At 36.7% G+C, this 26,522-nt stretch overlaps 5 protein-coding genes and 1 non-coding gene across 12 annotated transcripts; 2 read left to right on the top strand and 4 right to left on the bottom strand.

Moving 5' to 3' along the window:
• Nucleotides 1-344: 344 nt before the first annotated feature.
• LOC114718664 (uncharacterized) lies at nucleotides 345-8,407 on the bottom strand. 4 transcript variants are annotated; one of them, XM_028904068.1, is made up of 15 exons: nucleotides 8,343-8,407; nucleotides 8,083-8,171; nucleotides 6,814-6,895; nucleotides 6,201-6,304; nucleotides 5,481-5,607; nucleotides 4,821-4,915; nucleotides 4,105-4,228; nucleotides 3,384-3,464; nucleotides 3,156-3,254; nucleotides 2,711-2,869; nucleotides 2,548-2,608; nucleotides 2,360-2,430; nucleotides 1,422-1,466; nucleotides 1,069-1,245; nucleotides 345-967 (listed from the first exon to the last, which is right to left on the bottom strand). In XM_028904068.1, the coding sequence occupies exons 2-15, from the start codon at nucleotides 8,118-8,120 to the stop codon at nucleotides 488-490; spliced, it is 1,743 nt and encodes a 580-aa protein (XP_028759901.1). In that variant the 5' UTR covers nucleotides 8,121-8,171; nucleotides 8,343-8,407; the 3' UTR covers nucleotides 345-487. The 4 variants fall into 4 exon arrangements, with proteins under 4 accessions (XP_028759901.1, XP_028759902.1, XP_028759900.1 ...); XM_028904069.1 differs by having other exon boundaries at nucleotides 8,329-8,346; XM_028904067.1 differs by lacking the exon at nucleotides 8,343-8,407 and having other exon boundaries at nucleotides 8,083-8,316.
• A 4,108-nt stretch (nucleotides 8,408-12,515) lies between these two features.
• LOC114718652 (glutamine synthetase leaf isozyme, chloroplastic) lies at nucleotides 12,516-16,482 on the top strand. The gene is made up of 14 exons (XM_028904051.1): nucleotides 12,516-12,694; nucleotides 13,047-13,312; nucleotides 13,502-13,541; nucleotides 13,627-13,730; nucleotides 13,816-13,864; nucleotides 13,964-14,070; nucleotides 14,457-14,544; nucleotides 14,647-14,775; nucleotides 14,862-14,936; nucleotides 15,108-15,161; nucleotides 15,237-15,274; nucleotides 15,361-15,520; nucleotides 15,625-15,685; nucleotides 15,975-16,482. The coding sequence occupies exons 2-14, from the start codon at nucleotides 13,059-13,061 to the stop codon at nucleotides 16,112-16,114; spliced, it is 1,299 nt and encodes a 432-aa protein (XP_028759884.1). The 5' UTR covers nucleotides 12,516-12,694; nucleotides 13,047-13,058; the 3' UTR covers nucleotides 16,115-16,482.
• Nucleotides 16,483-16,894: 412 nt separating this feature from the next.
• On the top strand, nucleotides 16,895-17,970 carry LOC114718655 (membrane protein PM19L). Its single transcript, XM_028904053.1, has 4 exons — nucleotides 16,895-17,051; nucleotides 17,203-17,425; nucleotides 17,518-17,563; nucleotides 17,669-17,970. Exons 1-4 carry the CDS (start codon nucleotides 16,925-16,927, stop codon nucleotides 17,768-17,770), a joined length of 498 nt encoding a protein of 165 aa, XP_028759886.1. The 5' UTR covers nucleotides 16,895-16,924; the 3' UTR covers nucleotides 17,771-17,970.
• A 104-nt stretch (nucleotides 17,971-18,074) lies between these two features.
• TRNAP-UGG (transfer RNA proline (anticodon UGG)) lies at nucleotides 18,075-18,146 on the bottom strand. The gene has a single exon. It is a non-coding gene; the product is annotated as a tRNA-Pro (tRNA).
• A 784-nt stretch (nucleotides 18,147-18,930) lies between these two features.
• Nucleotides 18,931-21,123, bottom strand: LOC114718654 (BI1-like protein). The gene is made up of 4 exons (XM_028904052.1): nucleotides 20,794-21,123; nucleotides 19,904-20,017; nucleotides 19,569-19,726; nucleotides 18,931-19,350 (listed from the first exon to the last, which is right to left on the bottom strand). The coding sequence occupies exons 1-4, from the start codon at nucleotides 21,044-21,046 to the stop codon at nucleotides 19,144-19,146; spliced, it is 732 nt and encodes a 243-aa protein (XP_028759885.1). The 5' UTR covers nucleotides 21,047-21,123; the 3' UTR covers nucleotides 18,931-19,143.
• A 595-nt stretch (nucleotides 21,124-21,718) lies between these two features.
• Nucleotides 21,719-25,986, bottom strand: LOC114718651 (pentatricopeptide repeat-containing protein At5g18950). Of its 4 annotated transcripts, XR_003737843.1 has the most exons (3): nucleotides 24,225-25,986; nucleotides 22,431-22,794; nucleotides 21,719-22,101 (listed from the first exon to the last, which is right to left on the bottom strand). XR_003737843.1 is itself a non-coding variant. In XM_028904048.1 (2 exons), the coding sequence occupies exons 1-2, from the start codon at nucleotides 25,698-25,700 to the stop codon at nucleotides 22,087-22,089; spliced, it is 1,491 nt and encodes a 496-aa protein (XP_028759881.1). In that variant the 5' UTR covers nucleotides 25,701-25,986; the 3' UTR covers nucleotides 21,719-22,086. The 4 variants fall into 4 exon arrangements, 1 of the variants encoding a protein (XP_028759881.1); XR_003737842.1 differs by having other exon boundaries at nucleotides 21,719-22,054; nucleotides 22,169-25,986; XR_003737841.1 differs by having other exon boundaries at nucleotides 22,431-25,986.
• Between the last annotated feature and the right edge of the window lie 536 nt (nucleotides 25,987-26,522).

Raw genomic sequence — 26,522 nt, 5'->3', positions numbered from 1 at the left:
CTATTCTTTTTAAATTTAAAGGTATAATATTGATATTTTTATATTGCCTTTAATTAAAACTAAAATGATTAATTAGAATAATATTTTAGTTTTTCACATGAGTAAGAAATACTGTCAACTTATTTGTAATTTGTTAGGATTTAATAGGCATTAATTTTCTTCTAGAATACTTATTTATAATGCTTTTGAGTGTTTTTTGTAATTTCCCCAGTCAACGAATGATTAAAATAACAAATATTTGGCCAAGTTCAACGGGGAATTGAATCGCACCACTCGATAGTTTTGATAGTTTTGATATCTTGTGCCTTGAAGACTCATTTAGCGCAAGAAATAAGAGAGTAATAAGAAAAAAGGAGAATAATGAGATTCATATACGTTGTTAGATGAAAAAGAATCGGCAATTAACTCTGCACACAAGCAACCTATTTCTTAAAGTCTTCTAGTTACAGTAACGATGAAAAATCAACCATTGAGAGAGCATCTCAGCTCATTTACTATTACTGTTCCTGAAAAAATTGAAATCCCAACGACGCATCAAGCCATCTTTAACATGACCTGCTTGATTATTCTTTTCAACTGTTAACGTGGCTTTGGTGTTCTGTGATACGTCAGCGTCAGATGAACTTGGCACACTAGCAAGACTATCACTACTAGCAGAAGAAACACTCGTCTTCAGGGATGAGTTTTTGGCTGGTGAGGTATCAATCGGTGCTCCCCCAGGTAACAAACTTGGTTCAGACGCAAGGTTTTGAGACTTGGCCTCCAAAGCTCCAGACACTTCACCGGCCACATTCGAAATTGGTTCTGCTTTCTCTATGGGCCTAGAAAGCTCTTGTGAAGAAGCCTGTTGATCATCTTTTTGTGACGGCTCTGCAGGCACAGTTCCAACGCCAGGTGGTGATTGCTCTGCCTGGGGATTTCTTATTTCCATGTCTTTGAGTGACTCAATCACGGCTTCCATGAACATCTGGATAATATAAACAAATCAAACAAATTAGAAGAAAGTATTTCTTAAAAAGAATTTCATTATAGATTCAGATTATGTGAAGAGCCACTTAATCTACTCACTCTTTCTTCCTCCTCTGGACAAGATGGAAAACCTGTCAGGTCATCAAGCGCATATTCCACGTATTGATCATCTTCCCATGCGGTTGGAACATGGGGTCCACAGGGATTGCCATTCGACAGTTCAAAGCTAATCATATTGGAAGACGATGAGGAAAGTTCATCATTGGATTTCTCACCCTGCAGTGCGCAAATATCATACCAAAATTGATTAGGCACTGACTCTACTTATTCCGTCTTTCTAGTCTAGTTTATTTTTACTGATCTTCCTCCATCTGAAGCCAGATATCTGGCTTTTATATTTATCACACGAGTGAGGTCAGAGAATGTGACCAAAAAATAAAGGTAAATGATACCTCACGTTCACAGTGTTCATCTTTTGAAGAAATACCAGATGGAACCTGCAGAAAGTCATGCAATATTTCTTAAACAAAACAATAGAAATTAAAACATCATGCCAATAACGTTTGGAAAAAAAAGTTATAACCGTTCAAGGCTTCACCCAGCCGCATCTTTTCTTGCAATGTATTCATGCAATAAGATCTTTAGGGGACATTGTTGGCACTTGGTCTTTGCTAAGGAGGATCGCCTTATCCTCTCTTTTCTTTAAAAAAAAAAAAAAAAAAATTCCAGCCCTTTCTCTTTGTCCTATTATTAAATGGAAAAAAAAAAAGAACAAACAAAGGATACCCAGGAAGGCTTTAGTCTTTCCTAATGCTTCTTTTCCCCCCAATTCGAAGACGCTTACGCCATACACTTTACGCCTCCTAGCCATAGACTTTTTTTTGGATATTTTGGTGACTGTTGGATTGAACCAAAAAGCTTAGAGCATTTTCTGGCTTTCTGCTAAATACTTTTCAGGGTTTCAGGACAAAATAAGAAAGACGAGGTTTTATGCAAACTTTGGACTTTGGAGAGGAATGACAGGACTTTCAACGTTAAATTTTTTGCCCCACTGTAACTGTTCTGAAATGGCATTATCTTGTCAGCTTTCTTGTGGTGGCTTGGCTAATGGTGTTTACATATGGGTATTTCATTCTGCAACAGAACAAAAATGGCACCCTTTTCTCAGTTGAGAGTTGAAACACATATACTTTTCTTTTGGCATTCAGTTTCCAGTTGCGCTCACTTTGAGTTGTTTTAAAGGAAGCCCCAATCAATGTTCATCATTTAACACAAACATACCCATTACCGAACGCAAGATCATTTTTCTTTAGAAGCCACCATAGATCTTCCTAGCCAATTTGTATGTGTTCTATTCTAACAACACACTAAGAATAGAATAAATACAAACCTCCATCCTGCTCATTGGTCTTTTTGAACGGACTTGCCTAATGGCATCAGCTGTACTGCTTGCTGACGGCTCTGCAACTAACAAAGAAATAGTTGAGAAACAGAATAAACATTACCATTAACAAATATAGACCGTGGTTAAAACAGAGCAGTAAAAATAGTTCAGAGATGCAAGGTATCCAGTCATGCCTTTGTGTTCTGATGATGAGGACTCATCATATACCACTTCATTCAGAGATCTCCAACCACCCTGAATATTATAACAGCCAGTCAACAATGGCAAAATGTATAAGGAAGGCACTTCATATTTTAATCAAAACAGATCCATTGAGATGCAGAGCAGTTAATTTACCTTACCGAAGTAATCATTCACAGGGTCAAAAATTGATCCCCCAATTACATCCTCTGGAGGTTGCAAAACGTTGTGAAAAAAGATGTTTATGGAGTCAAAGTAAAACTGAGGACGTGGAGAGTTGTGATCTCCCTCAAATTTAATTATGTTTTTGTCTCCCTACAAAGTATAGACGACCAAGTTAAAAATCCAAAAGGCAGAGTATTTAAAAAAAATGTAAGAAGCCAGGAGACCTAAAAATATCAGCTCTAAGAACCTTAGCAAGTTTATAAGATATCATGACATTCTTAGTACATTGCAGGCTCAACCATACACTCAATGGTTAAAGTAAATGAAAGGGTTGCTAAATATCATGAAAACTTGACCTATGTGGCTAATGTAACATAAGTTCAGTCAACTAAATCACTTGTCAATGGAAAGTTAAAGGTTTCGTTCGGAAACATACCATGTAAGCCTCATATATACGATCTGAATGATGAGGACGTATAAAATCATCATCAATGGCATGCCCCAGTAGAGCAGGAACAAAACAACACTTTGCCACCTACAATAGAGAATGACTTTTTTAAGATAAATAAAGCTAATGTCAAAAGAGAGAATAATAATAAAAAGGATGAGTATTGGATATTTCCCTAGGATTAAAATAGACCAGAGAAAATTTTAAAAGGGCCACCTTAATGGTGTTCAAGTCCACTATGTCAAATTTTGCCTTCTTCTGGATTGCTCTTCGCATGTATTGGATTGCAAATTTCACCTGCAGTAAGAGAAGAGCTTAAAATCAAGTTTTCCCCCATGAATTTATAGCCCCCAATCTAACTTTAAGCGACTACAATTCAGTACACAAACAAATTACAAATGACCAATAAGAAGTCCTCATGGCAATGAAAATCTAATCTCCTGACACAAACAAATCTAATCAATGTAAAGTATTAAAGATACTCAAATACAGTAAACATCATATGCTTGCAACCCAGTAGCAAAACTTATGATTATGTTTTGTAACAGATGCTACATTGCACCGTAAATTAATTTAGAGGGGAAGGATAACCTCTCCTCTAAAAGTTCCAAGGATTGTAGGCGTGTCAGGGAGCTTTCAACATTAAGTTCTAATTATTTGTGACAGCAACAAAAGGTGGTCTACTACCTATCTACCAAGCAAAAAACAGATACCAACTTTTTTAATTAGCAGAGTTCCTAGATCTATCGTACAAATGGATTGATTTGCTTTTTCGACCTAATGGTCTTTTCTATTTGATCCCCTCATCTATAAGAGATTTCATGATCCTTCATCTTCTTATTCTTTATTAACGAACAAAACTCAAAATACCTATAAGCAGAAATAGAATTTTCGATAATGAAATTTCGTGCTACGTGAAAAGAACAAATATACCCACAGTGAACTTTGGCAGACGGACTTTGTATGTGTCAACCAGTTCCATCATCAAATCAACCAAATCAGAGAAGGGACTGTCTAAGACCATCCCGGCAATTGAAGGATCCTCTGCTCCATACATAAGGCTTCAAGGAATAACATTATCATTAATGTTAAAGAAAACTAATTTAGCCAAAACAGAAAATTTGAGGCTCTAGACAATATAGAAGTGTAACTTTTGAGTTGCTGAATAAAAAATTAATGGGCAATACTAGCAAACTTCCAACAAGAGAAACATGTTTGATTTACTAAGGTAAGAAACTCCCATAACTTGTAAACGAACAAAAGACCTTTCAAGTCCCAAATGCTCCCTCTCTAGGTTAAGGACTATTGTTTAAGATGGTTATTATTTTTCATGAATCATTGGTAGATACAACTCCTTCCAAGGAATTTCAGCAACCATCGAGGAGACTGTAATTCTTCCGTAATCATTCCATATGATCATTGTCAAAACTTCAATAAAGTCCCTTCATCTCGAGTCACTCTGGTTCTCATTCTATAAGGACTACAACAAGAGAACCTATGATTATAGGGTTCATTTAATATATCTCAATTTCTAAGTACCATTTAACTACGTGAAGTAACATTACAATCCTCAGCTAGAACCTCATGTATGACCAACAAGCAATTCTTTAACCTTGTTCAAAATGCAAGCTCAAGCAAGCAAGTGAAGCAAACCTAGTGACAGCACCCATGGAGCGGCCCCATAAGCCAATCAAAGAGACACTTCCATCTGCCCTCAGATATTCAACCACAGCCCTCAGATCATCTTTCTAAAAACAGTCAAGAATGTTAGATAACTACCTTGAAGAATGGGAACAAAGCAAGAACTAGAGAAGATTCTTAAAATTCACAGCAGAGAATAGTTTTGATTCTGTTGGGACAGAAACAATATAATAAATAAGACTAACTCAGGAAACTCAAGTAAATGACGAGTGTCAAAATTTTAATGAAAGATAATAGTATTTAGATACATATTTTATACTTATGGATTAGCTTGCTCTCAGAGCTCAATCTTCTTTTGGTTATATTAAGAGGTTTGAATCCCCCACCCCTACCCATAGCGTAATCTTTGGCCTTTACATGTATAGTTCAAGAAATAAACTGTCTTCAACATTCAAGGAAGACCACCGATGTCACAAATTCAGGTATGAGGGGGAAAAAAGAACTTTGGATATCTATATAATATCCCAGTCATCTCCGGTAGGTTAAGACGGATAGAAGAAATGTGACGCTATACCCAATCCTTATATGCCCATCTATCTATCGATTTCCTAATTTTAGTCTCGCATCTCAATGAATAGCCAAATATGATATTGAAATTGCTACACAACTCACTTCATTCCAGCCCAGAGTAACATGCTCCCCTCCAGAAAGTCCAGATCCAGAGAAATCCAAAGTAAAAACTGTAATATTTGAAGGAAGAAGAATTATTGCAGCTTCACTGCCATCCGCCCTGCATCCACTGTCACAAATATTGCACCCAGTCAACACAAAGCTATCAAACTAAGACTATGCAATACAGAACATCCACCAGCTAAAGGCTGCATTTATAGCAATCAGAATTATCAATCCATGATTTTCACGACACAATTTGAAAATATAAGTTCCAGTTTAGCACCCACCATTTGAATTAAAAGAAACAGGTAGATTATACTGAATTCAAGCAAATATTATTCCATGTCAGAAGCTAGCTAACCAAATAAGTACGCATGAGTATCCTGTTTATAACTTCTTTATTTTTAAAATGAGCATGATAACTTTCACAATACAGTTTTTCTGGGTGACACCTCAATCAAACATAACTGATTATGATAAACGACCAAAGTTCAAGGAGAAATCACTAAGCCCACTTCTTTCATAAGGCATCTATAAGGCCGTATCCATGTTAAAATTACTTATTGATATGATAGACACAGTGATAACATAATCCTATTATCAAAACAGTAATGATCAGAATCTTCAAAGCAGTAGAGTCAGAAATGTCCAGAATATGACTGTAAAGATTAAATGTAAGCGTATTAAGCATCAACTTGCACGCTAAACTAAAATAGTCACCTGTTCCCATGGCAATATATTACGCATGGAAGAGGCTTTTCTTCAGGACTGACAATGGGCATGTAATGACTGCATTGAAGAATATCACCCCGACTATTTTTTATCTGCAGAATATTGAATTTACATGAATGGCAGACAAAAGAGGTCGTCAACTCAAATTGATAACAAGTTAAATGAATGCTTTGGTGGAAATTAACAATGGCATCTATAATTCTTAGAACATCACAAACATACATCTTTCATAGGAAATTTTACTAGAACTGAATACACATTCAATAATTCTTGGCCCATTGTGCAAACCACTTAGGCACTAGGTCCATTGTGCATGTACAGAACCTTTAGCATACTATGATCCTAGCCATGCCCGTGGTGCATGTCAACATCAAATCCGCTATGAAGTCAACTATGACCAAGCTAATGAATCTCCGTAATGCCAATTATTGTGTTAGTTATTATCACTTATAATTATATTACATAGAGACATTTTTCTCCCAAATTTTTTTTTTCTTTTTTTGGGGGCCCCGGGGGGTCACAACTAAGAGCTTTTAATGCATTTAAACAAAGATCCGATAGAATTATACCACCATGGTGGATTCAATATTTTGAAGCTCACCTCTACATCCTTCCGTAGATACCATCTTCCTTTCAGCATGAACTCTTGTTCCAATAAATCACTTTTTGGGTCATATTCCGCTCTGCATTCCAATAAATTATACACTCATAACGTCATAATAATTTAAAATGAAGTCATTTTTAAAAAAGATTATATGCCTAAGAGATTGGTTAGGCTGAGGCATGTTGGTAGTAGAAGCCAGGTCATATTTCACCAAAATTTGCAGAGAGAAAACCAAGAAGAGTAGATATCATCATTGTGTGATGGGCATACAAGTCCATGATATGCATAATTTCTACCTCAAAGCCTAACTTGCAACTTAGAATCTTAAAATTTCCTCAGAAGCAGAAGTATTTTCCTTTCCTGATCGTCTTGAAAAGCTTCCTCTTTGGTCAACGAATGTGATGCGATAGCTCCTTTTCTTTTCTTTTATCCTAACACCCAACCGTAAACCTAGAATTGTCAAAAAGAGTACTTTTTTCTTTAAATAAAATGGGGTAATCAAGATTCAGCCGCTGTTTCTTACCAGACACTATTTGATAGATCCCACTTGTGGAACACAGGACAATAAGAACTCATATGGTTAGCATAAACAAACACTGAATTTCAGTTTATATGCAGTGCAATTGAGCTATATCGGCCTAGGAGTGCACTGCTCCATTTGTGCTGCCATGTGAGTGGCAAGATGCATCACATAAACATTATCTTTTCAAGGAAGATCCAAGAAGGGGGTAAAATTCAATATGAAATTGAGATGACACTCCTTAGATAAGATATCTTTTCGTCCAGCGGAGAATTGTTAACTCTAAAATAAGGAATGAAGCAGGGGCCATCAAATGGTCCGTGTGTAAACTAACAGCAGAAAACCAAGAGGAACCTTCACGTAGCTTAAAATTGATCTCGAATAGCGAACCCTCGGGTAGCTTAAGCCAACTTAAAAAGATGCAGTAGACACCCGCCAAATATTAAAATCATTCCGGGTTCTTGGCGAAGAAGCATAAACCATCTATATGCTGAATCTACTTGGGTCCGTTGAAGTGATTCTCTTCCAAATGAGGGGTTGGTTGATTCACGGCCAGGCCAATTCCTCGCAATTCAATTATGGTCACTCAAGTTGGGGCTTTGAAAGGACTCAATCAAATGTTCGAATTCCATCACATTGCAACTCAACAATACCAAACAAATGCAAAAACCCATCTGGGAGTTTAGAACAATAACATATCTTGGCAATATATTTATCATGGGAAATAGGCGGCGAAGATTTGATACCTTGGTGGCCGGATGATGAAGTTCACAAGCTGTTCCATAGATTCAAACGATCAAGACGATGCCTTTCAGCTCTTCAAGATAATATATATCTTCAAAATACATAAATCACGAAAAAAAGAAAAATCGAAGCAGCTCAGGGAAGAAAAAAAAGATAGATTGGAGATGCTCTTGATAAGTGACGACCGTTTTCTTGAAACACAGAAAGTAAAAAAGAAGAGGGGGTTAAAGAAACAGAAAGAAAAGAACCGGCTTTTCTTTATGTTTTGTTGCTGCTATGCTTTCCAATTGTGTTTCTCTCTTTCTTCTTTGAAGGCGTCAAAAAAAGATGTCAGCCTGGCTCGCTGACTGCCTGCCTGGCTCTTCATACGTGCTAACTTCCTCCTGAGTAATAGTATGGGATGGATGTGTGGGCCTCTCTCACACGTGGCAACTTCTCATTTCGGCTCTTCTGTTCAATGGGGTCTTCCAGTTTCTTTTCGAATTGAATCCCTCATCTCGATTTGGTCTCCTCCCACTTTGAACCGTTTCCCTACTTGTACTACTTTATCCCCTGACGTTATGCATCTTTTTCTGTCAAATTGAGATTGAACATAGCTATCTCGGCTCAAAAAAAAGATTGAACATAACTATAAAACTACAGTATTTATTTAAAAGAATTACGATGATAGTTCTTGAATCTGAACTTCATCATATCTCCAGACCCAAAAAGATTGATTTTTTCAACAAATTTTTTATGGTTAGAGTTTCACTTAGTTATAATTTATATCCGTTAATAGAAATTTTAAAGGAAAAATCATAAGTTATTCAACCACTTGTTAAGAATGGTAAGCGAAAAACGAGCAAGCAGCAAATTAACGAGGAAGAGGAAATGAGAAGATAAAGGAACAAGCAAGGTCATAATCAAATACTCCTCCCGTCCTTAATATAAGACTCATTTAACTAATTTGATTAGATAAAAAAAGTTAGGTAAGTTAGTTAATTATAAGAAAAGTGACACATTTTTCCTAAAACACCACAATCATCTTTCTTAATACCCCATCTCCCTCTTCTATTTGATTATGGTTGAGGGAATATCCATAGGGGTAATTTAAAGAAAATTGATAAATATAATAAATGTGTCTTATATTTAGGACCAAAACCAATTCAAAAATTGGGTCTTATATTAATGACCAGAGGAGTAATATTAAATTAAAAAGAAGGTGTTTGAACAGAAACAAAACCATGATTTTAAAAATAATTTTACAATATACAAAGTAAATACATGAATTAGTGTGTTTCGATTTGCGAAAAAATGATTTTAAAAAGCATTTTTATATCTTCTCAAACACCTCCAAAATTCAAAAACCTTCCTCGCAGCTTGAAAATGATTATGATTGGGAAGTGTTACCCACCATTGCCAACGGTGCTGCATCACTAAGTCTCTCTCCCTCTCTCTCACTGACACACTCACATTCAGAATATATGTAATGCATAATCACAAGCTCTTTGTGGGAATATGTCAAATCATCACAAATTATGAGTGTCTGATCTCTCAAAGGAATCACTGAACATGATCATATAATTAAGATTTTGAAGAAGGAACAAAATATCAAGCATGAGCTTGCCATGATTAAGGTTTGGTTTCAATCATTTACCATTGTCTGCCACGCACTTTTTTCCGATTCCTCCCCCATGTTTGTTTCCACACGTGCTTTCCACAAAATGTTAAGGAAAAAATAATAATAAAATGGTATAATCAAGTGAAGTGTTTGGTACCACAAAATGTTCGGGAATGGAGGCTTCAAATGTGGCAATGGGGCATGCGCTCGTTATTCTTATGTTTGGAACTTTCGACTCAATTGAAAAGTTCCAAAGTGGTATGTGTCAAGATTTAATGTATGTAGCAAAAACCCAATTGGCATTGTCTCCAATTTGACTAATTCATAACTGATCGAGAAAAGGGGAAATAATGAGGGTGATTTTGCAAATGAAAGCACAAGGTTTTGATTAGGCGTGACAGAAGAAACACAATGGCGGGGGTCCACTCAAACCAATTCAAATTAATGAATCAGCCTAATAAAGAACAAGCGAGAGTGTGATACAATAGATGATCATTCTCAATTTATCACCAAAATGACAGTGAACAAAAATGAGAATTGGTTGATGTTGAAGATTTTGTGGTAATTACAGTAGTAGCAGCAGATTGGTAAGACCGCCAAAATGAGAGTGAAGGAACAAAGTGAGAATTTGTGTCTTTTTTTCTTATTTGGGAATGGGCAAAATGATATCATAAGAAATACGGTTCTACAAGACAGAAAAAGAAGGATGACAGAGATTAGGTACATAAAACAGAGAGGATTCAGCTAACTTAACACACAGGTTTGAGAAAGAAAATGGTGTAAGGAGAAAATATCTTGCCACATTAAATATCTGCAGCAGCTCAACAAAGTGAGAATTGGCTGAGAGTGTTGTCGGACCTCGAGGACTGAGACAAGTACAATATGTAGCTAACAGTGAGAACTGGGATTTACCAATATTAGATCCCACAACAACGACGACGACGAATCATTCAATATTACATCCCAGTATCCCACAAAATACGTCTTTTGTTTTAATGAGGAAAGAAACAGAGGAGGGGGCATCCTGATATCACGTGACTAGCTATCATATCATGGAAGGGATGTGTCATGAAAATGTACTGTAATGAAGCCACGTGGCCAATTCATCGCCTCCTCCTTATTTTCAAATCTGCTCTCCAAATGAACATCAAGTGTAAACTAAAAGTCACCTCTCTCTCTCTATATATATATATATATATTTCCCCTCAAAAACAAATCAAAATAAAGATGCCTCTCCCCATTAGATTTTCGTATGCATGAATCAGAAACCGAAAAGAAACTTATGTTGCTCGGGCAAATGTAAGTTGGCAACAAAAAACAAAAAATACTAACTCTGAAAAAAAATAACTCTGATAATTAATATAAAATTTGCTTAACTTGTATAGATTAAAAAAATAATTAAATTAGTTATTTATAAAAAAATATTTGTTGAGTTCCTAAAATATCCTCTTAAATCATCATTTAGACTAAAACTGTTATAATTAATAGGATTAATTGGGATAAATAAAAAAAAGCTTGAACTCTTATATTTAGAATTAAATTTAATCTTCTACTAACTCTTATAAACTCTTATATTAAGATAGTATAATTTACCACCACTTTGAAAGAATGTAGCTTCAACATGTATGTGTGTGTGTGTGTGTGAATTAAGAACTGAAATGTTGGCAAAAAAAAAAAGAACTGAAATTTGCGGGCCATCAAAACGAGACGCGTGTGCACATGAAAAGGAAAAATTTGAGAATCATATATCACTTTCTGACAGATACTCTTTATCCCGTTCTACGTATTATGTGGTCATTTGGGACTGACAGGGCAATTTCCACTATACTCTCCTAAATATATAAAATACATTTGTAGCTATTTTAAAATCATCAATTTTGTTTATATAAACGGTGAAAAAATTAAAACTATTCATATTTTTTCTGGTGTGTTGCTAATGTCATTATTCACAAAACTAAAATGATAAAAATTAAATTAATTATTGAGCTAAATAAAGTACTAGTACAAGACCCTTCCCTTTTTTATTTTAACCACGGATCCTAACACTAATTAACGCAAATAATTACATGGACAGTCACCAACGGGAATTGGGTAGCAGAAGGGGCTAATTCCTCATAATGTGACGAATCAAGATTCGAATTTTCATTTGAAGGAGTGTTCATATTTAGTGCGTGACAGTGTCTTGAATAGGATTGCTCCTAACAGAAGGACACTTATGTTTTTTTTAAAAAAAAAATTACATGGGCAGTCAATGTATTTATGGCAGATGAGTACTCCTACTCTTCACGTCTACAAGTACAACTATGCGAATTTGTAGGCATGTTTTAACGGCGGATAAACTCAACTGCTACTCTACCTTTGAATTAAGTTTTCTAGTTCTCTTTTTGCTTTCTACTCGTAGTAATTCTAATTCTCTCTTCCTTCGACTCTTTGCAATGATTTTCTTATGCTACTTCTAAGCAGATTTCAGAATTCTGCACTTTGCTGAATCCCATTAACTGTGCCATTCACAGTTTTTGAGTTCACAATGCATGATTCCTTAAGTAAATGTGTTGCCTCCTGAGACAAAGAATCGCCTGCTCAAAATATCATTTTGGACTTTACCGGTAAGACTGATTTATATCAGTAGATAAATGACAAAGTGCGAGTTTTTCTGTCGTTGTTGTTTCTGAGACCTGCTATCAAAAAAACCTGTCATTACGCAGGAATTCTAAGTAATGTTGGGTGTATAATTGAGGGTGTAGAAAAAGATGTTAAAAGAACCTTATCCATATATCTAAATAAACATATGTTATGAGCCCAGGCTTCTCTCTTGGCAGCCATTAAAGCAGCGAAAACTAATTTCGCCCACTCATAGTGCATCCCTATCTGTTTTGGAAAAGCCAAGAGATCATTCTATTTCACACCACTCTCTCTTATTGTTTTTAGTCTCCCCCACCACTCTCTGTATCTGACACACTCGGACACAGGGCCATATTCCAGTTGAAGGAGCTCCTGTCTTGGTCCTTCTTCAGGTGATTTCTATTTAAAGCTCTTTCTTGACGAATCGTTTATGGGCGTTTTTCTTTTCGTTCTGGGTTTCGCTGGCTACCTTCTTGAATCTGGGTACGGTTAAGGATTTCGTCATACTTGACGCAGTCTCATTGCTAACTAGCATGTGTTTTAGATATAGATCCTTAATTACTAATTGCTAAAACCATTACCGTATCTTCAGTTACGAAAGGATTTTCCAGTTGAAGAGAATGCGTGCTGTCGAGTATGATCAACATTGAGTTCTTTACATGTTGCATAATTTATGTGCTTGATTCTGATTACGGCATTGTTTTGTGTCATTAAAATTGACTTCTTTTTTGGTATTATGTTCAGTGAGGAGCAAACATGGCACAGATTCTGGCACCGTCTATACAATGGCAGATGAAGATCACTAAAAGCTCTCACAAAGCAAGTCCCATTACATCAAACATGTGGGGTTCTTTGCTGGTGAGACATGATAAGAAAGGAGCACCTACCAACTCCGCCAAGTTCAGAGCTCTGGCGATCAAGGCTGAAAGTGGCGTCGTTAACAGGATAGAGAAGTTACTTAACATGGACATCACTCCATACACTGATAAGATAATTGCTGAGTACATTTGGTATTTATATCACTCTATCTTCTCTTTTCTTTCTTTCTCACTTTGCTCTCTCATGCATGTGCCTGGATTTTAAATCTTAAAATACAGTTGTATTAGTCATAAAACCTCTTCACGTGGTTCGGTTATGATATGGTGTTTTCTTTATCCTTGTTCTTAATGAGCACAACTATGCATATTATTTTGAAATAGGGTTGGAGGGACAGGAATTGATGTGCGCAGCAAATCAAGGGTATGTTATTTCTGAACTGTAAATAGGCTCGGAGAAGGTGTTATTTGATTTTCTGTGAGAATCTATTCTATTTTTAAAATTTCAGACAATACCAAAGCCCGTTGAGCATCCCTCTGAGCTTCCTAAGTGGAACTATGATGGATCTAGCACTGGACAAGCACCAGGTGAAGACAGTGAAGTAATCCTATAGTAAGAAGTTTGGTAACTTGTACTTCTTTTGATGGACACTTTATATTTATCACCGGTTGATTTTAAATTTCTTTCTCTCTTTCAGTCCTCAAGCAATTTTTAAAGATCCCTTCCGCGGTGGAAACAACATTTTGGTAAGAGCTGTGATATTTGAAATAGATCTGATGATATATTGGTTGAAATTGAGATGCAGATATCATGAGGCTTTTTTGTAATGTATTGCTTTTTTAAAGGTAATTTGTGATTCTTATACACCAGCTGGAGAGCCTATCCCAACAAACAAACGACACAGAGCTGCTGAAATCCTTAGTAACCCAAAGGTCATAGCCGAAGTTCCATGGTACGCATTTCTCCTGATTTTTTTTTAATTTCCATTTGAATTTCACAGGCCAAGAAAACTTCTAGTGTAATACTCTCTATGAAATTTTCTAAATAATTTTGAAGCTAAATAACTGCTACTAGGTATTTCACTCTAGCATACACAAATCTAGAGGTAATTTCTCAGAAAAATCACCATTTTAGTATATGATCATAAAGATTGATATTGCCAACAAATATCCTGATATGTCTAGTATTTCTCCTCCGGCGGTGATTGCTGATACTTAGACATGAAAAGTATCCACCTTCGTTGAAACACCTACCTGATCATATGACAACTGAACTGTTGGTTTTGAATCATGACCTCAAGACAGAACACATGCTAATTTCTGTATTGTTTGTTCCAAGGTATGGAATAGAACAAGAGTACACCTTACTTCAATCAAATGTGAAATGGCCTTTGGGTTGGCCAGTTGGAGCTTATCCTGGTCCTCAGGTAATGTCAATTATCGTATTCACCTGTCAATTGTCATTCAGATGTTACAAGAATCCGTGATATTATGGGATGAATTTAATTTAAGTAAATTTCCTATATTAGGGTCCTTATTACTGCAGTGCGGGGGCAGACAAGTCTTTTGGCCGTGATATATCAGATGCTCATTACAAGGCTTGCCTATATGCTGGAATTAACATCAGTGGAACCAATGGGGAAGTTATGCCTGGGCAGGTTCTCTTCTCACCATTCCATTTTTTTTAAGGATGATGAGTCTATGATCTTAAGTTTTCTCGCTGTTGCTTTCATTACTATTGCAGTGGGAGTATCAAGTTGGTCCTAGTGTAGGGATTGAAGCTGGCGATCATATCTGGTGTTCAAGGTACATCCTTGAGGTAACAATTCTACCCAATTCTAGCTATACATATGAAGACCTATGGACCATTTAAAAAAAAAATTTTTTTTAAGACCTTGAAGGTGTCAGTCGGCCATTGTGATCATAGCACAACATATTGTGTTTGTTTATTTCCATTAAATATGCTGCATTTTTTTTTCTTTTCTGACAGAGAATTACTGAACAAGCTGGTGTTGTCCTCACACTTGATCCAAAACCAATTGAGGTACCGTAATGCAAAAATGAAAGCCTGCATCCTTCGTTGATAATTATCTTAAGTGTTTTTCTTTTTTGGTGACAGGGTGACTGGAATGGTGCTGGATGCCACACTAATTTCAGGTTTCTCAACTTCGCCATTAATCACAATATCACGTCTTAGTAACTTCATAAATTACTGAGGTGTTAAACTGTTATTGACTTCGTAGTACCAAGAGCATGAGGGAAGATGGAGGCTATGAGGTAATAAAGAAGGCAATTTTAAACCTCTCACTTCGCCACCTGGAGCACATAAGTGCTTATGGAGAAGGGAATGAGAGAAGGTTAACAGGAAAGCATGAGACAGCCAGCATTGACACATTTTCTTGGGTATGCTTGATACTATCAATACCTTTACTGGTGCAAAGACTAACAGTTTAAAGAACCAACAGTGCAACATTTTTTGAAATATTCTCATAAAATAAAATTTGCAGGGAGTGGCTAATCGTGGTTGCTCTATACGCGTGGGTAGAGACACAGAGCAGAAAGGAAAAGGTAACATTCTCAACTAGGTGCTTTGTGGTAGCTATGCTTAACTCTTCTTGAACAATAGAAAGAAACATAAAGATTCATATTTTTATTTGAATTAGGAGCTTTAATAACTATTCTAGACTGACTAACTTCAAGAACTTTTGGACCGACACTGCCTTGCTATGTCACTGTGGCCCCCTTTTCAATGATTTACGTGCTTTGTTATCTACCAATAAGCATTTTGTTCACTGTAAATTGTCTGTAAGTTAGCCCTCTATTTATTGGTTTACCTTGTCCATCTTCTTGGTTGTAGGCTACTTGGAAGACCGACGTCCCGCTTCAAACATGGACCCATATGTTGTGACCTCATTACTGGCAGAAACTACATTGTTGTGGGAACCAACACTGGAGGCTGAAGCTCTTGCGGCTCAGAAGTTGTCACTGAAGGTCTAGCTTGTTTGACTGGTGGTATTCTGGGTTGAGAGAGTCTCTTGGTGTTATTTCGGGTGGGTTCTGGAAAGCTCTTCCACTTTCATCTTTGTTCAGACTCTAGAAAAGATCTTGTCTAGACAGAAGTTAAGAGTTGAGGGGCTGCAATTCTAGTTTATGAGTTTGTCGGGCGAGACCCCTATTATATAGATCAGAAATATCCTTGGCTGTACTAGTTTCTGGTTAAATTTTCATCGATGATTATATTCAAGTCTAAGACCTCATCAATAAGCAGCCATGTTATTAGCCCTTTTCATTCTGTTTTGATTATTACTGATGTGTTGCTTCCCTTTCTATCCTTATACATACAATAGGAGTGCCTTTTGCTTATAGTTTATGCTATCTATACCCAGAGCTCACTTTTTATTTCGGCTGGTAATAAGCCCAGCATAACAACTAAGGATCCTTAAATCAATTACGGTATACAGACTTTTCTTTTTGTTTGATCTATAATCGACGGTGGAAAGATTCCAGAAAAAAGCGGTGGACTGATTATTATTATTATTACAGAATAAAAGAAGATAAAACAGGATGTAGAAAAGATTCCTTCCCTCCTTCTTGAGGAAGGCTAGAAATGCATGGAAAGGAATATAAGCCGTTTCTTTCTATCGAAGAAAATCATTTCAATGGTGACAGCAATGGAGAACCTTGTAGCTGGACTACCTTTCTATATTATATTTCCTGATAAATACGAAGAACATGGCTTTGCTTATATATGGACACATCGCAGCTCGGGCAGTGTCATCAATTTCAGGTTTTTGAGCTTCTATCACCATGGCTTCAGGAGGATCCAAATCCGTAGCCAGCATCCTCTTAGCACTAAATTTAGTGCTGTATTTGGTTATCACTGTAATTGCTTCATGGGCAGTGAATCATGGGGTTGACCGTTCTCGTGAAACAGGTGCAGAGCATTTCTCCTCTTTCTTAAATATACTTGCATCATTCTTCGAAATCATAGTAATTATGAAATAATCATATACTCGAAAAAATTTAGGATGCCTTGAATAACATATGGTGGACATGCCATAATATTGTATATATGGATTTTGCAGCATCTAGGTTGCCGATTCCAGCTCGGATATTCCCAATATACTTCCCAATAGGAAATAACATGGCAACTGGGTTCTTCATAATATTCAGTCTAATAGCTGGGGTTGTGGGCGCCACCACCTCACTTACTGGATTACATAACCTTTCTCAATGGAATGCCCCAAACTTAAACGCAGCAGCTGTATCTTCATTCACAACTTGGGCACTCACTGTTCTAGCCATGGGGTGAGTCTTTCATTTTTCATGTTGTTTCAGTGAATCCTTTTACATAAATTATCTACGAATCATATGGTTTTTAACGTTTTTATCTGGTACAGATTTGCATGCAAGGAGATTGAGCTTGGCTGGACAGACTCTAACCTGGTAAGTAGTTGTTGCTTCAATTCTGTCTTAAGAAAAAGGTTATTATCTGTAATAACCAGGCTAACAGCCATTGTTGTTATTGTTTTGTTTGGTTTGGTTTGGCAGCGCACCTTAGAAATATTCACAATAATTGTAACAGCGACACAAATGTTATGCACGGGTGTTATCCACGTTGGAGTTTCTGAGGCTCCAAGCATCACATACTGAGCCTCACTTTCATATCAAACATTCACACTCCTCAATCCAATGCTTCTGGACTTTATATTTTGAGACTTTCTTATCGTTCTTATCTTCGTTATTATTTCATTGTTGGACGAAAGAGTTGAATTATTCGCTGTCTTGTATTTTCTTGGCGTCGATTTGATTATGGAATGCGTGATCTATCAAATTTGCTACCAGTTATTCGATGGAACTCAAAATAGAGGCTTGCTCGTGTAAATTATGAAGTAATCTGTTTATTTCGAGTGATAAGCATTTCAATTACTGGCCAAAAACACTAAAAAGGCTAGTGGGGGCATTCCGAGAATCGAACTCGGGACCTCTCGCACCCAAAGCGAGAATCATACCACTAGACCAAATGCCCGCTTGCATGGTTGCCCCCTTTAATTTTACTATAGTCAAAACAAATTTTTAACAAGTTACATCCACGTCCGCATCTCAAGTCATCCTAGTACGAGTCAATTAAGGACTTGCCGTCATCTTATGACGAGTCAACAGAAACTATTAATTTAAGATGTGTTGAGCGAAAATAAATGGTTAGAAATTTACATATAACTTGAATAATAAAAGGAATGAAATATAGAAAATAATTGAATGTTCAAAATGATAACAAGAAAAATTAAAAGGCAAAAATAAATTTTTAAGGAAAAAAAATTAAAGACTCACAATAGCTAAAAGCCACTGATTAAAAAAAAGAGAGAGAAAAACCAGAAATAAATATTTAAAACAAAATGGAACATAAAAATATTTTCTTCTAAATGAAGGAATCCTTCAATCAAGAGATTATCTTGCACACATCCAGCTTAAAATTTGATGATCTGAAATATCAAACTCGCCAAGATTTCAGTCCGTTACTAGCAAACATTTGGTTTTGATTCTGCTTGGGGATTCTCTTCGATGTCATTTACTCAATCCTCAGCATAAAATCGCGGATCATGCAATCTTCACCTTTATTGGTGACGACAAAAGGATAAGGAGTGATAAACTACTCAAACAATTGCAGAATGCACCCCCTTGCCCAAATGTCTTTTTACTGTAGTAGTTAGGTATGTCGCTATGCCAAGGAATATTTATCAGCTAAAACAGTGTTCTATACACCACAAATTATAAGATAATTCAACCAGCAAAATACGGCGACCAGGAAAAAGTGGAGGTAAATGACCAGATCCACATAGGAAATATGGCACAATTAAATCAACGCAACTAGAACCGTTGAGTTTTACAAGATATTAACGCAACGTCAACTGCAAGGGAATACTAAAGATGGGATAGAGCATCACAGTGCTTCCCTCATGAATATATAATACACATATCCAACCAAGAAGGCAGTATTTCATTTATTTTGGCAGTATGACTAAATTCTAGTTGTTCCCCTCCCTCAGCATCCTCATGATGGTGAGGAAGAGGTTCAGAATGTCAAGATAAAGAGTGACTGAGGCACCAATGTACTCGTCATAAGTAAAACGCTTGATCAGGTTGTCAGTATCATAGACAATGTACCCACTGAAAATCATGGCACCGATTCCACCATAAATAGCATTTGCTGTTGGTCCAAGAGGGAAGAACATCTACCAAAAAAAAAAAAGACATTAAGTCTCATGTCAAACCAATGTAGCAAGAATTCTGTATATGCAAACTTACAGAGAGCAGAGGCCATGAGAAAACTGGATACCATCCTTAACATAACCGCATAAGTCTTTTTTTTTTTTTTTTTTTTTTTTAAGTGTACTCACAAGAGTCTGATACAAAACGAATAGCAATTATGAAATGCGAAAGAATATCAAACCTGCATCATGCCAGTGAGGAAGAGGGTAAAGAGACAGGAGAACAATATAGGACCAAGGTAGCTGAAATCCTTGCCCCTCTTTGAAGCCCAGAAGGTGTAGCCAGTTAGAGAGAAAACCACAGCCGACGTCAAAATCAATGCTTCAAGGACAATTTTTCCTGCAGGCACCGCACCGAGATATAGTCAGATAAATGATAATGTGATTACCCCACGAACAGGAAGAGGGTAATGTAGAAAACAGGTTTGACGTCCAACAGGAAACATAAATTTAGAATATGTCATTTGGGGGATGGGGGGAATCATTACATCTGACAATTGAGGAGAAAGATACCGACCACTGGTGTTTGCGCAGGTTATTCCTACAGTCAAGCTTATAGACACGGTGAAAAGTCCAAGCAGAATGTAGTTATGAGGATGTTTTTGCTGGTACTTCAGCAAAGGAAGCAAGACTGCAAGAGAGAATTCATAGTCATTTGTATATGTAAGCATATTAGCTCAATTAAAAGAGTTTTCCACCAATGAATATATGAATGATAAATACCTTTGTTAATTCTTTGCAAATTATGACATTAAAAGTTAGGAGGATTACAATACAATAGCAGAGAAAAGAAATAAATCACTCAATGGCACCTCATACGACTCTTAAAAGAGAAGCAGTCATAAGAAATGCATTCAACACGTCAAATTGTAATTTGAAGCACACAAATAGAGTGGTCTCGAGAAGCATTTAGCGCGTGCAAGAACTCCGGGGAAAGAAAAAAACTTTATGCTCGTAAATATCAAAATATCAGAGAAACGCCAGCGGTAAAGACAAAACTAAGCATCAATGACAATTCTATCGCGATACAATGTTAAATTCACCGAAGCACAATATACAAAAAAAAGAGAAAGGCGTAAAATTATAAATTGTATCAAAGAGAATTCGTCCAAACCCATCAACACATCAGAAAACCTGGGTATATTGGAAAGAAAACAAGAGGACATGGGAAGAGAGCGAAACCCTAGATAAAAATTGGAGAAATGAAACGATTTTTTTTTTAATAGAAAAGGCCAGATGACATGAGGGGGCAAAGAAAAGTCAAAATTCTTGGCAGATCAGAGAGAAATCAAAAGTACACAAGAAAAAAAAGAGAAATCCTTGACAAAATCAGAAATACAGGCAACAATCCCACGGAAACACACAGGAAATTAATACAAAAATGAGCAGATCGGGAAGGAAACGTACAGATAAAGGGAAGGAAGATGACAAAGAGGAGAAGGCCGGAGTTTCCCCTGAGAAGATCATTGACGGGGGTGTAGAAGACGGTGACGAAGGAGACAACGGTGGTGAGGAGGAGCTGGAAAGAGAGGATGCCATAGACCTTGCGGATGAAGCCCCAACGAAGCTGGTTCTCGGCGGGGCTGAGACCGGGGTACAGAACCTCCCCTGACTCGAGGTCGTAATCGGCCTTGCTGCTTACGCTCGCGTATCCCTGCATCGTTTTCCCTCTCTTCTCTGGGCCTCCCTCTCTCAATCCCTATGGAACTCGGAGGAGATTTCTGAGTCAAACGCGATGGGAATGCAAGGAAATATATTCCTTTTTTATGGTTCCTTTTTTCCTTTTTAACTCTTAACTATTAAGACATTTCTTCTTTGCCGCCTCGCCTTACAGCCCTTACTTTCACTTCCTTTTTTTTTTAATAAGATATTTTTTACCTCAACTTTGATATGGTATTTAACTATTTATATAATCTTTCATAGGTGGGCACTAAAAATTCGCCTAAAATATTTTTTTTAAATGCTTTGAAATGCTAAAAAAATTAGGGTGAGCAGATATATTTGCGTTGATGTGAAAAGATTTGAAGTTTTATTATCAGTCACAATGGTTATTGAGAAAATTTCACATTCATATCATTTAACTGAATTCTATTTAAATTAATTAAATATGAGGCTAACTTATTTAAGCTTTAAAAATAAGTACTAATTTTTAGATAATTTAGAGATTTTATGAAAGTAAATATTTTATAAAATACAATATCTTGCAGGGTTTATAGGTCAACTCTTGCAGGAGGGAGACAAAGTCAACAATACCATCTGACATTATGACCTTGGTATTATTCACAATTCCTCCAGCGTTATTACTCAACATTAAATTAAGAGTGCTACTTTATTATTATAATAATGCCAGTCTACATTCACTGGCTTTTGCTCAAAGCTTCAGACCACATCTGCTTAGTATTTAATTATCCATGAGCTGTTATCTATAGGCCATTGATCACGACAAATGACCTACTTTGTTCCGCATCATGCATCATACAATAACGTCCGAAAAAGAAAGACAATTTGTTACAGTTACTCCAATATACAAAAGCATATATGCTGCAAGAGATTCAGAGATGATAACTTCTATCATACGGTTTACTTTTCCGATGCTCGGCTCTTCATTCCAGGAAAAAGAATTGTAATACCTCCATGGATTGGATTCAAGAGGTGTGCAGGTAGAGAACTGGAGATACACTATATATCAAAATCCAACTTCTAAGAATAACCTCCCTGAAAGAGATATAAACTATAATAACCCCCCTGAAAGAGATATAAATTATAATAGGAAAGAAAATACCAGCATGAGTAATTGAGTATGCACATAAAAACTTTTCTGCTAGTAAAAGAACGATGTGATAAAAGCCGTCTACTTCTCGCTATACTCTCAGCCCTGATTACAACATCAGAACAGTTTCTAGTGCGCAGGTATTCAAAGCACTCAATTAGGACCATAATGAAAATGCAAAGCAGTTTTCTCGAAAGTACATTGGAATGGCTTCTATAGATAGTTATGATATATAGTCAGGAAAATAACAAACATTAGGGGAGCTTTCAAATACCTTAGGCCGAAACACCTGAACCAAGAGGAAGTGGAAGTTGGAAAAAAAATGATTGATGCATCCCCTTCATCAGATCTGATATCATTATATGAATCTGAAATGATGTTTTAACATTAATGCAAAGTTTTGAATAAAAAAATGGCATATTCCTTAATTCTCACTTCTCCTTGTCAAAACCACAATCTGTGCTTAAGGGTGGCAGGAGAAGGTGAAGAATCTGCCCGTTTACTGCAATCTCCAGCAACTTATATTCGAAGCAGCCCCTTTCACATTGACCAGAGTACCGGCATGACAATCAAAACCTATCCATGATTCGTAACCAAGGGAAACCACCATGCCATGACCTAGAGGCCCCACACTAAAGCTGCATATGACAAGAACCTCATTGTACACTGTTAACTCACCCATTTCAGTTTTATCACAAAAAGCTGATAACAACTAACGATGTTCAACGACATGAAATCAATCCATAAAATCAGGAAATTATAACCCAAAATCTGAGTTTGGATGGTGACTACTAGCATTGTCAAACAAATGACTTCAAATCAGTTCTTAGTTAAGAAATATCTGGTCTTCAAATCTCTAGAGAGCTACCAAAAAGTAGTTATATTCTTTGACCATACTAATGTCACTGATGCACATGAAGTTGCAGGCAAATGAAGGGAAAGTGTAGAAATGAATCTCAATAGTCATTTTCCCCCTGAGTGTTCAATAGCGCCATACAAAGAAAATGCCATGCATAAAATAAAATCATTAGGTCCAAAGAAACAAAAATGTCACGAGAAAAGATCAACTCTGAAGCACAACCTTTTCAAAAGTAAATGAAGTTATGGCACATGAACAAGCAAAAACCCTTTCATAATTCGCATAATTGTTTTCACTGGCAATAGATTTAGAATCAATAGTTTGCCTAAACCGAAAATTCACAAACTTTCCAAGGCCATATGCTCAGTTGGCCAACCAGACCAAGCACTTAATAATAAAAAGTATTAAAAAGGAAAAACAGAGAGAAAAGGGGGAAGAAAAAAAAAAAACCCAAAATTCAATAATCTCAACGAGTTGCTAGATTCACACCAGACTTATTTTCAGCATGGCGGTAGAGTACTTAAGTTTAAATGCACATGAAACTAGATGCTTATGGCAAGCGATTTATTAAAGGGAAAAAAAGAAAATAACTCATGATATCTATAAGATCAAGGGTTCTGGCGTTCTGCACAGCATTTTGAACATAGAATTAAAGCAATAGGAAATAACAAAAGGTGATGAAATTTTTTAATGAGGACTGATTCTTATCACAAAAACAATTTCTCCTTCCAGCCGGAACAGATTATCTTCATAATTAACCACTCCTTCACGATGAACTAAACAATTGCATCATGGGAAGTTTCAAGATGATTATGATTTCTCATATGTTATTGAAACCCCTATACATCCTTCTTCATGGTCTCTAATAATAATGGAAAATACAAACAACACAAAAAGCCAGATCTATCAATTTCTTTCTAAAATCCTCTCCAAACATGTTTCAGCAAAACTGAAGTTTTTCTCGCCAAATTTCCTCACTAAAGACTTTATCATGTTTTCTTGTAGCATATATCCTATTGTAAGCATTAGATCTAAAACAAATAAGACGTCATCTAACTTATTTTTCTTTAACAAACATTGAATCAGGGTCTCAAAAGTCTGCTTCCGTGGTTTCAGCTTTTTATTCAGCACCTCTAACAACCATTCCATAGCTTCTGTAAAACATTCTTGTTCACATAATCCAGTTACAATATAATCATATGTACTGACCGTGGGTTCCCAATTTCTGCAAACCATATCTTTCCACAACCTTATTGCCTCTTGGGTGTCTCCAACTTCACAAAGTCGTCTAATTAGGGCGGTAAAAGTAGAAGCTGATGGCTCAAGGCCCTGTGCCAGGAGTACACGAAATAGTTTTGTAGTCTCAACTAGCTTCCCTTGCTTTAAAAGGGCTCGAATTAGAGAGTTGTATGTGATAATATCACAAACAATGCCCTTCTGAGACATTTCTTCAAACAATCTCTGAGCTTCATCCGTCCTTCCATGCAAACACAAGCCCGAAATCATTGCGTTGCAGGGAACTGTGGTTTTTTCATACCCTTTATCACACATCTCCTTGTAGAGTTTCCTGGCCGCATCAAACTTGCCAAGTCGACAATACCTACTTATCATTACACTATAGGTGTATTCATTTGGAAGAAGTCCCTTTCGAATCATCTCAAACCACAGCTTCCTAGCCTCTCCAAGAAATCCCATATCACAAAGGCCTTTAATTATTGTTGTGTACATGACCCTGTCAGGGAAGTACCCTCTGTCCTTAAGATCATTAAAGATCCTGAATGCTTCCATGTTCTTGCTTCTCTTAATTAGTCCATTTATGATTTCCTGATACGTAAAGATGTCAGGACCATGCCCTTTTGCAATCATAATGTGTAAAAGTTCAGATACTCGGGCATACTCCTCCTCCTTACAGAACCCAGATATAAGTGTGTTGAAAACAATATTGTCAGGGCACAGCCCATCTTCCAGAATCTGTCGAAGAAGTCCATAACCATTAGAAACTTTGTTATCATCGCAGTAGGCTTGAATTAGATAACCTATAGTTTCAGCATCAATGTTTGCTATAACATCGGATGCCATCATCTGTTCATACAGTGTCCAAACTAAATCAGTCCTCCCTGTCTTCAAACAAGCAGATAGAGACACATTCCAAGTTGCAACGGATGGGCAAAATCCAGCATTTTTCAACTTACAAAACACGCTAACTGCCTCCTCAACCATTTCACCACGACTAAGACATTGGATGTAACACTCCAAAGATGAAGGCTCGGGAGTAAATCCATCGCGGTCAAGTAAAGATTTTGCTGCGTTGCAGGCCTTAGCGTCCACAAGGACGTCAAAAAGGGCATTGCAAGATGAATGATCGGGCGAGAAACCACAGTGAGAACAAAGCCAGTGAAAGAAACGCAGGGAGAGAAAAGCATTATTCTGATGCTTCATATATGAATGGAAAAGCCGGGGATCGGAGAAATTTAAAGAAGGGAATTCGGAGAGGAGAGTATGCTCCCACCTAGGCCTTCTTCGAGTAATCAAACAAATTTCATGGATGACGTCCTTATAACTCCCGTCACAATCCCCGTCTTTGCTCTCAGTGGTGAGATTTCGCAGTTGGCCAGCTGGGTCTAGGCGAGCACCAGGAGAGCTATGGCGGATGAAGCTTATGATAGAGGACGGAGCTCTCACCATTCTGAGGTTTAGTGCTTCAAGCTAAACGATGACTGCCACGAAAGGAAGTCAATAACAACAAATTCCTGACTGCGGATTTCAAAGCCATGGAGCGCCGCGCAATCTCGCCATACCGGGTAGTGGCGATGCCGCCGGTAACAACGGCAAGATTCGAGCGTCGGTTCCCTCTTATCCTCCGCCGTTGGGTCTTCGATGGGTGGACTATGTGGTGCCCTTCGCCGTCGAAGCATTGAAGCTCTCGGACGCCGAACGCATCTCTTCACAGGGCTTCTCTATTTTCTTTTTCTTTTTTCGTTTCCTAGAAAGAAAATGCATTTATTCTTAAGCTTTGGTAATTCAGCGAGCAAGGTTAGCTTTTCTGAAAAAATGGTTTTTAGAAAAAAATGATAAGAAAAGTTATTTTGATAGTAAGCTGGAAAAAAAAAGAAATCAGAAGGATGACAGTTAAATTTCAAAAATTTTAAAAGATGACTTGAATTTAAGAGATTCTGAATTAGTAATAGGGACTAAATTCAAATTTTAAAATGTTAATAAATCTATAATATTGTTTTTTATTGAAAAAAAACTCAAAACACTCTTACGTACCAGCCAATATGAGGGTGACTTGAGTTTTTTTCCCTGAAAACAATAAAGATCAACATTTTAAAATTTCGATTAGATCATTATGACTGATTTAGATTAATATGATTTCTGAGATTTTGAAAATTTAACTATAATTTTTTTTCAAATTTTTTCAGTAAATTTTGAGTAGAATAAATTATGTTAAAAAGATGATGCTGATAAAATTAATGTTCATGTGGTTGTAATGATAATGACTTTTTC

This window comes from Neltuma alba, unplaced genomic scaffold (assembly GCF_004799145.2).
Source record: "Neltuma alba isolate B1F8T4 unplaced genomic scaffold, ASM479914v2 tig00011856_pilon, whole genome shotgun sequence".
NCBI lineage: Eukaryota > Viridiplantae > Streptophyta > Magnoliopsida > Fabales > Fabaceae > Neltuma > Neltuma alba.
Note: the sequence above shows the minus strand (reverse complement) of the source record. Positions and strands in the feature narration are given on the sequence as shown.